The 15,558-nt window shown below is 43.9% G+C and overlaps 1 protein-coding gene and 1 long non-coding RNA gene across 3 annotated transcripts; one reads left to right on the plus strand and one right to left on the minus strand.

Moving 5' to 3' along the window:
• Positions 1-4,570: 4,570 nt before the first annotated feature.
• On the plus strand, positions 4,571-15,275 carry TRAF5 (TNF receptor associated factor 5). Of its 2 annotated transcripts, none has more exons than XM_010307958.2 (10): positions 4,571-4,785; positions 5,928-5,985; positions 7,241-7,342; positions 7,907-8,071; positions 8,383-8,460; positions 8,840-8,914; positions 9,189-9,281; positions 10,205-10,345; positions 10,982-11,150; positions 11,671-15,275. In XM_010307958.2, the coding sequence occupies exons 1-10, from the start codon at positions 4,571-4,573 to the stop codon at positions 12,246-12,248; spliced, it is 1,674 nt and encodes a 557-aa protein (XP_010306260.1). In that variant the 3' UTR covers positions 12,249-15,275. The 2 variants fall into 2 exon arrangements, with proteins under 2 accessions (XP_010306260.1, XP_075605309.1); XM_075749194.1 differs by having other exon boundaries at positions 10,205-10,333.
• On the minus strand, positions 5,979-12,053 carry LOC142601097 (uncharacterized). The gene is made up of 4 exons (XR_012834699.1): positions 11,913-12,053; positions 11,206-11,482; positions 7,125-8,007; positions 5,979-6,110 (listed from the first exon to the last, which is right to left on the minus strand). It is a non-coding gene; the product is annotated as an uncharacterized LOC142601097 (long non-coding RNA).
• Positions 15,276-15,558: the final 283 nt, after the last annotated feature.

Genomic DNA, 15,558 nt, shown 5'->3' on the forward strand with positions numbered 1-15,558 from the left:
TATTTCTCCCTGTCAGCTCCCAATGAAAAGAACTGATCTTAGACCTCTAATGTATGTCAAATTTGACAAAACTTTTCCCATCATGACTAAGACAGGCTTCCAGTTCTGACATGCGATAAAAGGTAAATCATTTTCAGAGGGAGGGACAGGGCATTTTTTAAGACTTGTCCTTACCAAGTCCCTAAGGACTTGGAGCTGAACTTAGAACCAGGATTGTAGGAATATAGGTATATAAATTTTTTCCATGCCTCTTATATGTATTTCATGGAAGCATGGTATGTAAGGAAGCGATCACAGTGCTTTTTACTGAACAATCCCCCAATTCTGGAGGGGAGCTGAGCATTACCCTCCCATCACGTGGTGACCCGACAGAAGCCACGCTCTCAGCCCCTATTTGCTGGGCAGCAGGACCAAGGGTCCTGTCTTCTTGTCCATGCGTGATCACCAAATCTGTGATAACAAGAGAGAAAACATGAAAAACATATTCTCTTTAAAAAGAACCACCACATTATAGGGATGTTTTTCTCTGTGTGCAATAAGTATGTTTTCGTGGCTGAAATAAGTTAACCTGTCCACAGTAGTTCAATGTGATGTTGGTGTTGCGCACTTCTCTCCATCCTGACTGCCGGTGGTGTAGATAGGCAGCAGCACTGCCGGAAGGGAACTGTTTGAAGGTGGCTTTGCAAATGTTATCATAATAGCTATATTATTGTAAGTCCGTGCTGATTTTTCTCCTTATTATCACGTTTTGCTCGTCTCTTACTCAGTTTCTAAACACTAAGATATACTAAGTGTGGAGCATTTTAATGGAAAACGTTTGGGCTCAGTTTGGGGTGGTGGTAGTTAAAACAGGATAGCCCACGTTTAAGAAAGTTTATTTTTATTATGAAAATTCTCCCCCTTGGATTCTTTCCAGTGAGGTTAAAGCATCTGCGTACAACGCAGTTATAGAAAGAGTTGTTCCAGAAGCGTTTTGTGTGCGCTGCAGGCAGGGCTGGGATGCTGAAACGGCAGGAGGGTACAGCTGGGAGTTCTTTGTGCTGTGCCGCCATTGAGCTCCCACTCTTGGGTAGCTGTTTGCAGGGCTCAGGCTTAGCTACTAGTGATTCAAAGTGCTTTTCTGTGTGCGGTCAGAATGAATTCTATTTATCTCAGTATATGGAAATCCTTTTTTTTTTTTGGGGGGGGGGGGGGGTGTAGATTTTCAGTGTCCATAGATGAGGGTTTTTCATGTATGTGCTGTTGCAATGAATATCCCTTTGCCACCTGCATTGTGCATCTGCCACAAGAGCATCATTATGCAGCATGAGTCCGCCGCTCTCTAATATTTTAAAACAGCATTACAGTTGACACACGTGCTGAAAAATCGCAGTGTACACAAAGAAAGGATGCCTTCCCGTTGCTCTTAGCTGTGAACAGGCAGAAGTGAAAGCGTACCTCGTCTCCTACGCAGGCCAGACATTAGCGTAAGCAGGAAATTGATTCAGTTAACCATCGGCGTGCTCTGGCTGTCATAAAAAAGCACTTTTTTCCCTGACGGTTTCCCTTTGGTTTCAGTTCGGAGAGCCCAGGCGCGGGAGGCCAGAAGTGGAAGAAGAGCTTCTGCAATCCGCCCTGAGTCACCGGTGGGTGCTGGGCTGGGAGTTACACGCCTCCTGTGATGGTTTGGATCCCATCCCGCCGAGCGCTGGCCGGCGGTAGGTTTGGCACAGGGCTGCCGTTTCTCGGCTCCTCTGAGCCCGTCTCCCCCGCTGATTCCCATGGGCACCTCTCCAGCTTGGGCGAAGCATCGCCATCCACAGGCCTTCTCCTGAGGCAGCCCCTTTTCTCCAGCAAAACAGCTGCAAACCCCCCGCAAGGCTGGCAGCGGCAGCAATCGTCCCCAGTCTTCTGGGCACCCGGAGGTTTCCGTTCTGCCCCGGGAGCAGGCAGGCTCGCCCGTTGCCTGAAGTGCTCTTCCCTGCGCCCTGAGGTGCCCTCAGCTGTGCAACGTGCTCCTGAGCGAGGCTGAGGTGGAGGAGACGCTTTCCTGGAGATACTGAGAGCCTCCTTTTTTTAGGAATGGGATCTGGGTTGGGGATATCAGTGTGTTATGAAGGTGTTTAAGGAGATAAAGGTTCTCATTTCAGCAAGAGAGCTGGAGGAGGTTGCACCACAGCGGAGTGCTCCTTGCAGAAAGAGATGGGAATGAATGTGCTTGATTTAATTAGCAGCGAGAGCTCTGAAGGAGTTTGGGGATGGGATTTTGGGCTGGTGACTGTGTTTCTTCTTAATGTTTCTTCGTAAGGTTTGTAACATTGTTCACCTCAGCTGGAAGTACTTCAGGACTTAAGGTAGACCCTTAAAAGCAAAAATGGGTAAAACATAGATTGTTTTGGTGGTGGTTTTTTACATGTTTTTACACAGTGCAGCATTAACTTGCTAAACCATGTCATCAGATGATATAACTCCTGGAGTGTAACAGGACTCGGGAAATTGGATGCCATGTAAGTGAGAGAGAGCAGTAGTAAGAGAGAGGAAGGAAACGTGTTTCGGGGTTCTCCCCAACCAACGACTGAATAAATTTGTAGGAAATTTGTCCTGTAGGTAGCCTGTGCTGTGGAAGTTAAGGTGGCGGCTCTCCGTCTGCCTTTGAAGCAGCAGGCACGCTCTGCTGCTGGGGCCTGCTATGGAGGCGGCCCAGGCACGAGGCTAGTAATACCTCGGGCTGCGTTTTGGCATCTCTGGTTGACGTGAGGAAAATAAAATTGCTCCTTATTAAGCGTCAGAGAACCAGGAACCCCATTTTCAGAGGAGAAAAGGTCAGCTGTTAAAAAATGAAAGGAGCGACACGGACAATCATTTCTGGTCTGAAGCAGAAGGCTGTTCATTTGGAGGGACTGAACAGGGTAATTTGCAAACTCCAGTTGGAATAATAAGTCTTTATGCCTGGAATATGATTAGGGCTTATGTTCCTATGGGTTACCAACATGAGTTGTGCTGGGGTAAGTCTGACATTCAGCCTGGTGGAGGGCAGGGAGGCTCTCGCAACCTGGGCAGGTAAATACTGCATACAGCCCAGAACAAGGGTGCTGAGTAAGAGGCACGTAAATGTTTGTTGTGAAATACGCTTTCCCTGGTTAAGTGCTTTGGCTTGATTTTGAATCAGGTACTTTACCTGGCGAGAGAATTTCCTTGCCCAGTATGGGATTTTACAACAACAAGGAAAATGGATGTTGCTTTCTGAAGGCCAGGAGGCGTGTGGCAGTGCTTACGCTCTGCGTAGCGCAATGCTAATCACCGCTTTCGTGGGCCAGGAATCTGTTGCAGCAAGGAGATAGGGCAGTATGGCAGTAGTTGGCACAGGGTTTAATGCTAGCCGTAAGGTTACTAATGGTGATGTGCTGGCCCTGCTTCCCTAGGAAAGCAGCAGGTACCCTTGGTGACCCTCCAGGAGCTGAGTCAGAGCTCTCGGAGAGGTGCTGGTGCCAGTAAGAGTGACTCGAGTGACTGACAGGGAGGGTGACGCACACAGAGGAGATGCAGCTTCCCACAGCACGGCGATAAAATTGAGCACTTCCCCCGTGAAACGATCTGAGAGCTCAGGTGCATTGCGCTTTTGTACACATCCTGTAAGGAGAAAATATCTTCTGAATGCAAAGCCACAAGAAATGAAAACCGGAGTGGTTCTAGGTCTTGAGCTACTTGCAGAAAAAGTATTGCAAGATTGAGGGACCGGTGGAAAATCTCAAGGTCTGTGACTTAGGGCTGGAAACAAATGTTGCTGATTTTTCCTATTAGAAAACTAAGACTGTATTCTGTGGTATGTATGAGCTTTGATAGGCCGAGAGAAAAACTTAGATCACACTTCTGATTGCAATTTTGCCTTTCTTTTTTTTTTTTCCCTCCAACATTTCTTTCAGGTAGGATTAATATAGCAAAGAACTTGCACATAAACAAGTAAAACTTTCAAAAAACAGGATTAGAGTTTACTGCTATAAATGAGTGATCAACTGAGAAAAGCAAGATGTCAAGTTAAGAGGCTCTGACTCCTGTCATACCTAAACTGAAGGTAAAATCCCCTTGCTGCTTTTTTTTAATGTTCCTTGCTGTAAACCACGAAGCTATCTCTTGCTTGAACCAGAGCAGTGAACTCACGAAGTCATGTGGGTGGCCTCTACGTTAACTGTAGTCTTTCCTGGTGGACGCTGGGGCCAAGACTTGGCCTCTGCTTTGCCCAACCTTGCCTGTGACTTGCAATTTTTTTGAGACTAAGAGCTCCTTCGAGAAAATTTAAAAAAACATAAAATATCTTTATTCTGGGGAATAATTTTCAGATCGTGAAACTCTTTTCCGAAGAAGTGTGCTTTGGTGCTTGTCATGTAACCATCGCTTTGTGGTTCACTGAGCATTTTGTCGTTCTTCCACAGTTGGCACCACATTTTCCTCGGAGATCTGTCGCACCCTGCTGCAGATGCCAGCCCCCCCGCGAGCAACAGCCACAGCCTGCTGCAAGGGGTAGCGAGGCGGCCTCGCTGCTGGTGAATATTTGAAGAGATTCTCCCTGTGCCTGGTTCCCAGTGCAGCTCCCATGGCCTGTGACGAACCCGCGGGTCTCTCGGGCATCTTCACGCGCCAGAACTCTGCCAGCGCCGTCTCTCTGGACTTCGAGCCTGACGCCGACTACAAGTTTGTCGAAACCTTGGAAGAACGGTACAAGTGCACCTACTGCCACCTCGTCCTTCGCAATCCCCACCAGACAGGATGTGGCCACCGATTTTGCCAGCAGTGCATTCTTTCTTTGAGGTCAGTGCAAACCCCTTCTGCATCCACAAGCTCCCCGTCCTCCCCTTCCTAAAAAGAATTCAACGCCTTCTATAAATCAGCAGTGAGTGCCATAATGATAGCATTGATCTGATAAAACGCTGAAGGAGTCAAGGGAAAGACTCTGCTGAACTCAATGACTGTGAGCTCAGTGTTTTAAAGGTGTCTTTCAAGACCTTACCCAGTGCTGGCAACTGCAGGGAAGTCAGCGTAAAGAAATTTTTGATGTAAGCTTAAGCACTACTGCGTGAGAGGCTGTCTCTGTCTGTCTCAAATTGTGCCGTTCAGGTGAATTTGTTCCATTAATGTCTCACGGCGTTGGCACTGGTGGTTAGATTAAGCTGTTTTCATTTGCTTCTGTATGATTTCTTTGATTTTAGTGGAGTTATAAAACTGATGTTAGTATTACCCGATACTACGGTCGGACGGTGAGGCTGCTGGCATCCATCTGCTTGGGATTTACCTGCAGGTACAAATGAGTTTACCCCGCAGACCTGTCTGGAAACTCATTACGTACTGTTTGGTGCACCTGAGGGCAGGATCTGGCCCGGGAAGGCTGCAGAGAAGGCCCATTATGTGGATGGATGTCTCCATTTACCTTTTATGAATTTTAGATGCTTTGTGTTTGCTGCTTTCTCTCTCTGGGTTGCCTGCTTTTTGCACTGCCTCAATAAGTGTTTTATTGTCCTTTATCGTAGGACTTCTGGAAGCCTTTTAAGACAGGAGCCATTAGATCTTCTTTCACTGGCGTAGGAAGGAGCGCGCTGCTTGCGCAAGGCAAAGGCTGGGTTTAATGCACGCGACGGGATTTTTTCAGAGATGACATTTGTGAGCAGCAGATGGCCAGAGACTGACAAAGTCCTCGTAATTAAAAACCATCTTATTAACGCTCACAGGACAAACTCTGCTTTCTGTTACATATTTGCTGTCGCAGCTTAATACCCTCTTAGAGCTGTGGGCAGAATTTGGCTGTGTCATTGCCAGATGAAAGTGGTTTTGAAGCACTTTTGGGGGTTTTATGGTATCTAGTACTGACTTCTCCCAGAGTCAGGTTCTAGCATAGCCCAATTTCATAAAATCAATTAAGTTTTCTGTGGGTTAACATGACTCTTCTTTTGATCTAGAGAGTTGAATGCCGTACCCACCTGTCCTGTCGACAAAGAAACAATAAAAATGCACGAGGTAAGTGGCTGTAGTTTTGCTTCAGCAGTCAACATCTGCATGGAAAAGGCAAGGCAGCTGAGAACCAGGTGGCTTTTAGTCTGCAAGTCCCCAGGGGCAGAGCAGTTTTTGTCTCTGAAACGATGCTAAGGGAAGCGGTGTATTCAGTGATGCTCTCCCAGAAAGGAAGTATGAATGTATAACTAAAGCTTTATTTTATACCTTATGTTCTGAAGTTATTTCGGTTTAGTCCTCTGTTTTCCCAGTAAAGTGTCAAAGATTTTCACAAACTGTTAAATCTTCCCTAGCCGTCAGATGTCTTTTTTAGTAGAGAGTTTATTGACTTGCGTTTGTGATGCCCCATCTTGCTGGGGGAATCTTGTTTATTTGATTGTCTTGGGTTTCACTTGGTTATAATATGCTGCCTTAACCATTTCCATTATTTTTCATTAATTCTGCAGACTTAATCTACTTTTTGGTAGCTTTTTAGAAGGAAATACAAGTTCAGGCTTCTTATTTTGGAAGCTACTGATTTTTTTGTAAGGGATTCATTTGTCCTTGTTTATATGCCAAGTATGCTACGTACTTGGTCCTGCCAGAATGAATTTTCCAGTGAAAATCAAATGTTTCTTTCCTCTTTCTCTCCTATTCCTGATAGGAAATTGTAATCAGACTGTCCACGTGATTTTCATTTTTCACTCGCTTTCTTCTACTCTGTGCAAATTTTGATGGCAGTGGTGCAACGCGAGCAGCTTTACAATGCTTGTTACAGGAAGATCTCTAATTAAGACTGAAAGTTTGCTCTGGGGGCTTAATTTGCTTCTGCATACACAACTGGGAACAGTGCTGTTTCTCAGAGTCTATAAGAGGGATATCTCAGCACCATCTCCATCCCAAAGGCGCTCTGCACTGCTCAAACACCGGAGGAGCGCGCACAGAGCAGGTTTGGCCTTTGGGGCGCGTTACCTCCAGCTGCTTTCTTCTAGATACAGGCAGGCTCTGGCAGCGGGTTTGCAGCTGCTGAGCTACTAATTCTGCTGGCTGTGGGATGGATCAGCATCTGTGGAATAACTATATGGGGAAAACCCCCTATGCTTATTAGAATTAATTCATATTTTTAGTATACATTTTCAATATGAATTGTCAAGAACCATACTCACAATTATGGAGTCTGCACTTGTGTGCTTAAAAGATTTGTTGTGGTGTTTTGCTCTTTTATACTCTTTATAACATCCTGTGTGGCTGCAATATGAGAGCTGGTTTGTTTCCTTTACAGGTATTCAAAGACAACTGCTGTAAAAGAGAAGTTCTCAACTTGCATGTGTTCTGCAAAAACATTCCTGACTGCAATTCAAAAATAATTCTGGGACGATATCAGGTTAGTTTGATCAAATTTTGAAGCCTTTATTTTCATGTGAACTCTGCGTTTTTATTATAAGCTAAATTCCAGTGATTCTGCCTTCTTCAGAGCTATTGTAGCAATGTGGTTTAAGTACAAAGATTATGACTAGCTATACGCTGTAAGTAACAAACGTTAAGCTCAAAATATGATGGCTGCGAGCTTGTTCCAGCTTTGCCTTAGTCATTTGTTTAGTAAGAACCGTTTGCTTTATGTAGCTTTAGTATATCCATAGCGTCTATACATACCTTCTGTATGCTTAGGCACCACGTCATGGTTGATTCGAGATAAGTTGCCAAGACATACCGGCCATTTGGGCCTTTTTTGGGGTATCAATTGAATGAAAAGTGGGAGTCATACAAAGGACTCTCCAAATTTTCATGTTCACTTTAGTTTTGAGGTTGGAAAAGGAAAAAGTTTAAGGAGGAAAGAGGGTTTGGAGTTTTGTTTGTTACCGAACTGCGGAATGTTTCTGTGGGTCTGCTGGGCACCTGCAGATGCAGTGAAACGCTTTGGGGTTTAATTTGCTGTTGCATGTTGCAGGAGCATCTTCAGCAGTGTTTGTTTGAAAGCGTGCAATGCACTAATGATGGATGCTGTGATCAAATTCTTCGGAAAGACTTGAAAGAGCACTTGAGCCGGCACTGTAAATTTCGAGAAGAAATGTGTCAGTACTGTAATAAATATGTGGTGTTAATTAACATAAAGGTAAGATTATAAACCATTCCCTGGGAATCCATAGCACGTGTTTCCTCTTAGTGTTGCTGAATGAAAAGTTTCCAGCATTGCAATGGGGCTTGACAACTGAAACAAAATTTGGCTGAGTAGCTGAAGGAGAAAGTAGAAATGTGCTTTAAATAATACCAATTACTGTTGCTTTCTTATGAACTACAGTGTGATATGGGGCTTGCACGGGTATGTTTGGGATAACTTTTTGCATGCCAGAATTAATAGCTTCCTCTTTGTATGCTACACTACAAAAATGCAAACCATTGCCTTGTTTTGTTTCTTTTCCCCAGAATCATGAGAAAAATGACTGTCCTGACTATCCTGTGCCTTGTCTCCAAAACTGTTCACAAATAATTCTGAAAAAGGAGGTACTATTGTTTTTTTCACACACTGGGATTTAGCAAATCACGCACGTTTATGAAAACTGAAAATTACGTTGCAGACCACATCGGCCCATGCCAATAAAACTTCATTGCTCTGAGTATATTCTTTCTTTGGTCCCAGAAGTGATCTATGACCCATCTTACAAGCGAGGTATTTGGTCACTGCAAAGCATTGGCATTTTGCAGCATGGAGAAAATATCTGGCTTGCTCATTGACTCTGAATACTCATTTTCTTCTTTACGTGCTCAGTGGTGTCATGACATTGGCCTTTATTCACCCTTTATGCAGGCATTCAGATTTTTATCAGTGCGGCAAGTTCCTTAACATTTATTTCATTGCAAGTTTCTTTGTTAATACATGCAGATTGAAAAGCACCACGCTGTGTGTCCTGAGGCAGAAGTGGACTGCCCGTATAAGCAGTACGGCTGTCTTGTAAAGGTACTGTTTTATAGATCTTGTTTGTACTGGGAGTGCAATTTGTCTCCCAAACCAATCGGAGTAATTAATCAAAATAATCAATTTTTGTTCTTTCACAACCATGTCTAGTATTGGCTAAGATGCTGTTCTAGAGAATCAGGACTGCCATTCCCCCGTTTCAAAGCACAGAGGAGACATTTTAAATGCTTGCATCAATACATTTTTTTACTAACAGCTTCAAAAATCTGTGTATCTTATTATTTTATTCCTTCACTTCCCCCTCTACCTCACTCAGGTTAAAAGAGGGAAACTTGCCGAACATGAAAACGGTGCCCTGAGGGAACACATGCTGCAGATTTTAGACAAGAACTCCCGGTTGGAAGAACAGGTAAATCATATTTAACAAGCACTCTTCAGCAGCGCTTGGCTGGTTGGAGGATGATATGAGATTCTGCATTCGTTGCCTGGTTTAGCTCAGCTACGTTTTAAAGGACTTTTTTTACCGTCTTTGCACGTCTCAGAAGTTAGAATGAGCTTTTCTAGTGAAGTCAGTCAATTAGATGGAAACCTCTCTGTGCTCAGGCATATATATTCTCCACCAAGCACGGTGGGAGGCTCATTGCCATCGCTCACATCATTTGCCTTCAGTCTCTGCTTACAGCGGATACGAGGTTTGGAAGTACACCATGTTAAAGTTTCAGAGGCCAGTCAGATTGCTCCGACAAGGAGCCTTTAGATGCCCAAGTCACTCCCTCTGTAGTGGCAGCACAGAGTAGCGCAGAGCCGGTCACAAGCACCTTTCCGCTCACAATCGTTTCTGGGTGCGTGCCCAATCCTACTAACCTGGATGCATCCAAACTGATGGTTGACTTACTCTTCTGCTTGTTTATGTTAAAAATAAGTGTCCCAAAGTGCTCCAGCTTGGTTTTGGAGTTAGTATCCCTCACTGACTCATCTCTTTTACTCGTTAGACCTCAGTAGAGGGGAAGAAAAAAACCCACACATGCACGTGTGCCTGTAAGTATGTATTATCCCCTTATAAAGCCAAGTGGATCGTCATGACGGGGATTAGAGATACGAATCTCTTTGCAGCTGTTGCCACACAGATCTATTAAAGAATATGACTAGCTTATGTTCCATTCTTATCAGTGCTTATCCAAAATTGTGAATTAAGTAGTGCTATATCTAGCTAAGTTAGAGGCTTTGCATTGTCAACTTTTCCACTTTCTCCTATATAGTCACATATGTTTTAATTTGATTGTTGTATATTTTGGTGTGCCTTAGCGTTTTTACTGGTTTTTCCATCTGTAGATCTCTGACCTGTATAAGAGCCTGGAATGTAAAGAGATTAAAATCCAGCAGCTAGCAGAGGCCATTAAAAAGTGTGAGAAAGAATTCAGACAGTTTACGCAACTGTTTGGTAAAAATAGCAACTTGATGGTAAGCACGCAGGTGAGACATTAACTTTATCTTTTTTTGGCCAATTGCTTTCTTGTATCCTTGAATGTGTTTATCCAGTAATAGTTGTTAGTTTTTGTTATTGCCCTGCTATTAATGTCTCCCAGACACTTTGCAAGCCCTTCTTGTTTTTTCCCAATACAGTACTGTCTTTTCATTTTAACCGACAAAGAAGTTTGGATATCTGATCTAGGCAAAAAGCACTGTATAAATCCTCACGGCCAGATCCTCATGGCAAATGTAAATTTGAATAATCAGTTGAATGAAGTGATGCAGTACAAATGGATCTGAGTAAGGGATGGTTTCTCAGTCACTAAATCGTAGATTCATAGAATGGTTTGGCTTGGAAGGGACCTCAAAGATCATCTAGTTCCAACCCCCCTGCTGCAGGCAGGGACACCCTCCACTAGACCACGTTGCCCAAAGCCTCATCCAACCTGGATGGCCAAATTAATTGTGAAGGAGCATTTGGATATGTTCCTAAGCCAGCAGAATACTTTTGAATACACCATACAGTTGATATTGCTGACATGCTAAAGGCTTCTTTTTCTTATTTGAAATGAAATGGCTCATTTTATGAATGTGTCTTGTCTCCGCTTCCACCCTCTTGCAATGACATGAACTGGGAAGGCACTGGCCAGTCACCTAGATAAGTCTGCGCGCCTGGAATCACAAGTGAAGCAGCTAATACAGATGGCAAACCAGCAGCAAAGTAAATTAGACTTGCGACCCCTGTTTGACACAATTGAAAATGTAAAACAGAAGATTGCCCTGATGGAGACGTATGATCAGCGCTTGGGTGTGTTGGGATTTTCGTTTCTTTTCTGCACGGGTGTGGGGTTTTTGTGATTTACCGGTGGCAAAGTAGAGGCTTTGGTGCTGCAGTCAGTCACTTGAAGCTATTAGCAAGAAAGGGCTTTCTTCCTGCTTTCTAAGAACAAGCTGTGGTGGTGCGCGCTGTGCCCTCCCGCCTTCCCCTACTCCACAATGTCTCCCGAATTCCTGGGATGCTGCAGGACCAGAGAGCTGGGCTTGGTCAGGCTGGTGCACTGTGATGGAGGCAATGGTACTAGCCATAGTCTGGCATTAAATCTTGCTTGTAGTTACTGGCTTTCCTTATTCACCTACCAGCTGCAATTACAATAAAAAAAAAAAAAGTTAACAGGTGTAGTAACACCAGTTAGCAGCCTGTACTCAGGCTTGAGTAGTTCAGTCTTGCCAGCTTGAGTCTGGTTTTGTATCCAGCCCTCCAGCAGTTTTATTTTACCAAATGTTTCTCTCTCTTTCCCACCCCACTACCCTCCCCCCCCCACCCCAAGTTGTTTTGGAAGGTCAGTCCAGCAAACATGATCTCCAGATCAATATTCACAAAGCACAGCTCAATAAAAACGAAGAACGATTTAAGCTTTTGGAAGGCACGTGCTACAATGGGAAATTAATCTGGAAAATCACAGACTACAAGATGAAGAAAAAAGAAGCGGTGGAAGGCCGTGTGCTCTCCATATTCAGCCAGCCCTTTTATACCAGCCGCTGCGGGTACAGGTTATGTGCGAGAGCCTACCTGAACGGGGATGGCTCAGGAAAGGGAACACACGTCTCTCTCTACTTCGTAGTGATGAGAGGGGAGTTTGACTCGCTGCTGCTGTGGCCTTTCAAGCAAAAAGTTACGCTTATGCTTCTGGACCAAAGCGGGAAAAAAAATCACATTGTGGAAGTTTTTAGAGCTGACCCCAATAGCAGCAGTTTCAAAAGGCCGGACGGAGAAATGAACATTGCCTCCGGATGTCCGCGCTTCGTGCCACACACGGTCCTGGAGAACACAAAGAACACCTACATCAGAGATGACACTCTGTTTTTGAAAGTGGTTGTGGATTTAACTGATCTGGAGGAATTGTGAAAAACGTGCCCAATCAATGTGACAGCTTTAACCGTTAAGAAATGCTTTCTCGGTGACTACCAGCCATGCAATGGTGAATTGCCACTAGTCAAGCTACTGATAATGTTTTGAGGCTTTTGGACCGTGTAACAGATAATGAATCACCAAAGCATCAGCCTTTCCTTTTTTAACCTTTTTTTTCAAGACTGCGTTTTTAAGGCAGCTAGAAGTCCAGTTTGATGCGAACATGCATTCGATCCAGGCTTGGCCCAGTCCAGCCTGGTGGGAATGCCTGGCTCCCACCACCAGACTGGTGTTTGGAGATGAAACTCCTCCAGTAAGCCCCCTGGAGCCCAAGCAGGCCTGTGGGCTCCCGTCCCTCACACAGAATTGAAGCCATGCCGGAGCGTGCAACTGCATTTCACCTGTCTGAAATGGAAACGTGTCAACGTTGGCACATTTGAATCAATGTATCGTGATCCCTCCATCTCCTGGCTTTTGAAGCTGGGAGAATGGCTTTAGGCAGGCAGGGAAAACATTTGCCTGGGATCTTGCATCTTTTATTTTTGTTTTATTGTTTTTTCCAGAAAGCCCAGAGGAAGATGCCAATGCCTCTTACTTTTCTAGCCTGATATGTCAGCTGTATAGAGTACCCCCAGGTCACAATAGCTTTGTTATCTCCTTTCCGTTCCTGCCTAGTGCCTTGGGACTGATTTCCATTGGTGGTAAACATCCACAGTCCCCACCTGAAATCAAAAGAAGCCGCAGGCACTTCTCACCTCTCAGGACACGGCCAGAAGCGGGGTACTCGGCCAGCCTGCCAGCTCTTGGCTGCGCTGCTGGAGGAAGGGAGGCAAAAATCCTGTACTTTTGCTCCAACATCTGCACAAAAAGAGATGTTTTCTGGCCTACCAGCTCTACAGAAGGCAGGAAGAGCTTTGGATATCTGCTTGGGAAAAACCCCACGTAACATGCACTGTTCCCCTCTGCTAGAAATTTGGATGCTTGGGAAAGGAGGGGGAAAATGGATTAGGGAGTGAGGTTGCTGTATGAACGCAGTTCTCACAGGTAGTGCAGCTGTAGCATTCGTTAAAGAGCAATACAGCTGCTGAGTAATGACGGCTAACTATGAAGTATGTCTGAAGATCTGCATTTTTATTTCAAGTTCTCCCCAAGGCAATGTGTGCATTGTATGAGGTTTATTGAGACACACTAAAACCACCAAGATCAGGCACTGAGGAACAAGTGACAAAGAATCCATGTGCCTTTCTAAAGCCTTTTGAGTGCCTGTAAGAGGGATGTAATTTTGCACACTCGGTCATTTTGTTAGTACAAGTGACAGAATTTTGTGTGTCTCGTCTCTCATGGATCAGGTAGTGGAAACACCGCCACGTTATCCATTGCTCCTGCAGTCCACTGGCAGAGCAAACCTGGAGCTTGTCAAGAGGCAGCAAGAAACCAAGCTGGGTTTAGAGTAAGAGCAAACTAGGCAGGATAAAAATCCAAACGGGGCACAGACTGCAAGGTATAAGGTAGAAAATTCAAGAGGGCAAATGTGGCAAAATCAAAAATGCCCTGTCTGTGCAGGAGGTTGATATCAACTGGAACGATACGATTTGGGGATCGATACTAAGAGGAAAGCAAAATACCATATTTTGTATGTGGAATCTCATTACTAGGCATTTACTTTCCCAGACAGTTTCTAGGACATTAATTCAGACACAAATATTTTCAAATTCAGGGGCGGGAGGGAAGAGACCTTAGTTATCTGTACCTTATGGGGGGTTAGTGCATCCAAAATCTTCGTTTTGATCTGGATGTCCTTTTTGTTGTACGATGTTAGGATGTACTGGGCTACTGTAGGGGCTTTCCGTGTTCCCAGGGACAGATGGTAAGGGCCAGATTTTATTCTTTTGTATGGCCATAACTGACTTTAAGACTCATTTTGGCCCTACAACAGAGAGAATTAGGTGTCATGTCCCTAACACTTTATTACAGAAAGAGCAAGCTTGGTTTGAAAATGGTGTGGCATTCTAGGACATCGATCCCGAGCCTCGGACGTGGACTTCATGTCGATTATTACTTTAATATTTGTCATGTAACTCTCAAAGTGGCACAACTAGCATAATAACCACTACTAACTGATGGAAATGTACCACCCATGTTTCCTGGCACTCTCCAGTACATTGAGTGTAAAATACAGAAAGCGATAAAGAACCCGCAGAATCAAGGGAGGCAAGGAGGGAAAGGATGCGGTCTGTATCCCGGCAAATTCCCAGCCCTCTCCACCTCCAACACCCCAAGCGTAAAATGGCGATAATAATACTTGCAGAAGTGTTAGGACTATTTAAATGTTTGTGAAGAATTTTGAGCATGAAAAGAGCTAAGTATTATTAAAACTCCATTTCTAATTGTTAGAGTAGGTGATGGCATAGTGATGTGGGTAAGTGTTTAGTGTGTTCCTGGGCAGATTCTGAAAGCATGTTCGGTTTTAGCCAGTCCATACTGCAATCATTCCTCTACCTACCAGTTGGGTTTAGGTTTTAGCCACGAATATTCCTTTTAAAATTTTGAAGCACAAATGATTCATCCTGGGTGAAGGAAACATCCCTTTTGAAATACTGCCTGTTTTATAAAGAATTAGTTGAGAAAATTAATTTTTTTAAAGACAACCTTCTTTAAATTGGTTCTTTTTATTACAGCAATTGAGAGATTTACGTTAAAATTTTCAGCAATTTTTACTACTTGTAAACAGGATTTTAAATTTCATCCCATTCCTAATAAAGAAAAAATGTCGTATAGCATGAATTGTCGGGAAGAATTTTGATGTTGCATGAAAAACACCAAAAAAACTTTTCAATAATATTGTACTGGGTAAATAACCAAAAGAGCGTAGGGTATTTCTACATCAGCATACAGGATGTTTTTAATGTATTTATTGACCGTTTGTAGTTGTTTAAATATCTCTTACTATGATACGGGCATTTTTCTAGCCAAATGTTATCACTGTATATGTAAACTAATGTAAGAATAAATAATTTTACCATCCTTCCAGAGTGAGTGTGGCATATATTCCTTTTGGCTGAATTTAAGCAGACTTTAGAAGGATGTGGAGTACTGGATATTTCTTTACAAACAAAAAAAACCCCACCCAACACTGCTTTGGATTAAGAAGCAATGTGCTTCATAGATACTTCGGTTTATACTGGAATATCGTAAAGAGCTGCACATAGAAGTTCAGTAAATTCTAAGCTAAGCTAGATCAGACAAAGGTCCACGAGGTCCAAGGATCCATCGGGATCAAAGCGGGACATTATTTCTGTTTGGAGCA

The sequence above is a fragment of the Balearica regulorum genome, chromosome 3, assembly GCF_011004875.1.
Source record: "Balearica regulorum gibbericeps isolate bBalReg1 chromosome 3, bBalReg1.pri, whole genome shotgun sequence".
Lineage (NCBI taxonomy): Eukaryota > Metazoa > Chordata > Aves > Gruiformes > Gruidae > Balearica > Balearica regulorum.

Bases quoted from the DNA above. Each gene is read 5' to 3' on its own strand.
- TRAF5 (XM_010307958.2), top strand. From the start codon at position 4,571: ATGGCCTGTGACGAACCCGCGGGTCTCTCGGGCATCTTCACGCGCCAG. The intron at 4,786-5,927 runs GTCAGTGCAAAC...CTTTTGATCTAG, and splicing joins CAGTGCATTCTTTCTTTGAG to AGAGTTGAATGCCGTACCCA. The intron at 8,915-9,188 runs GTACTGTTTTAT...TACCTCACTCAG, and splicing joins AGTACGGCTGTCTTGTAAAG to GTTAAAAGAGGGAAACTTGC.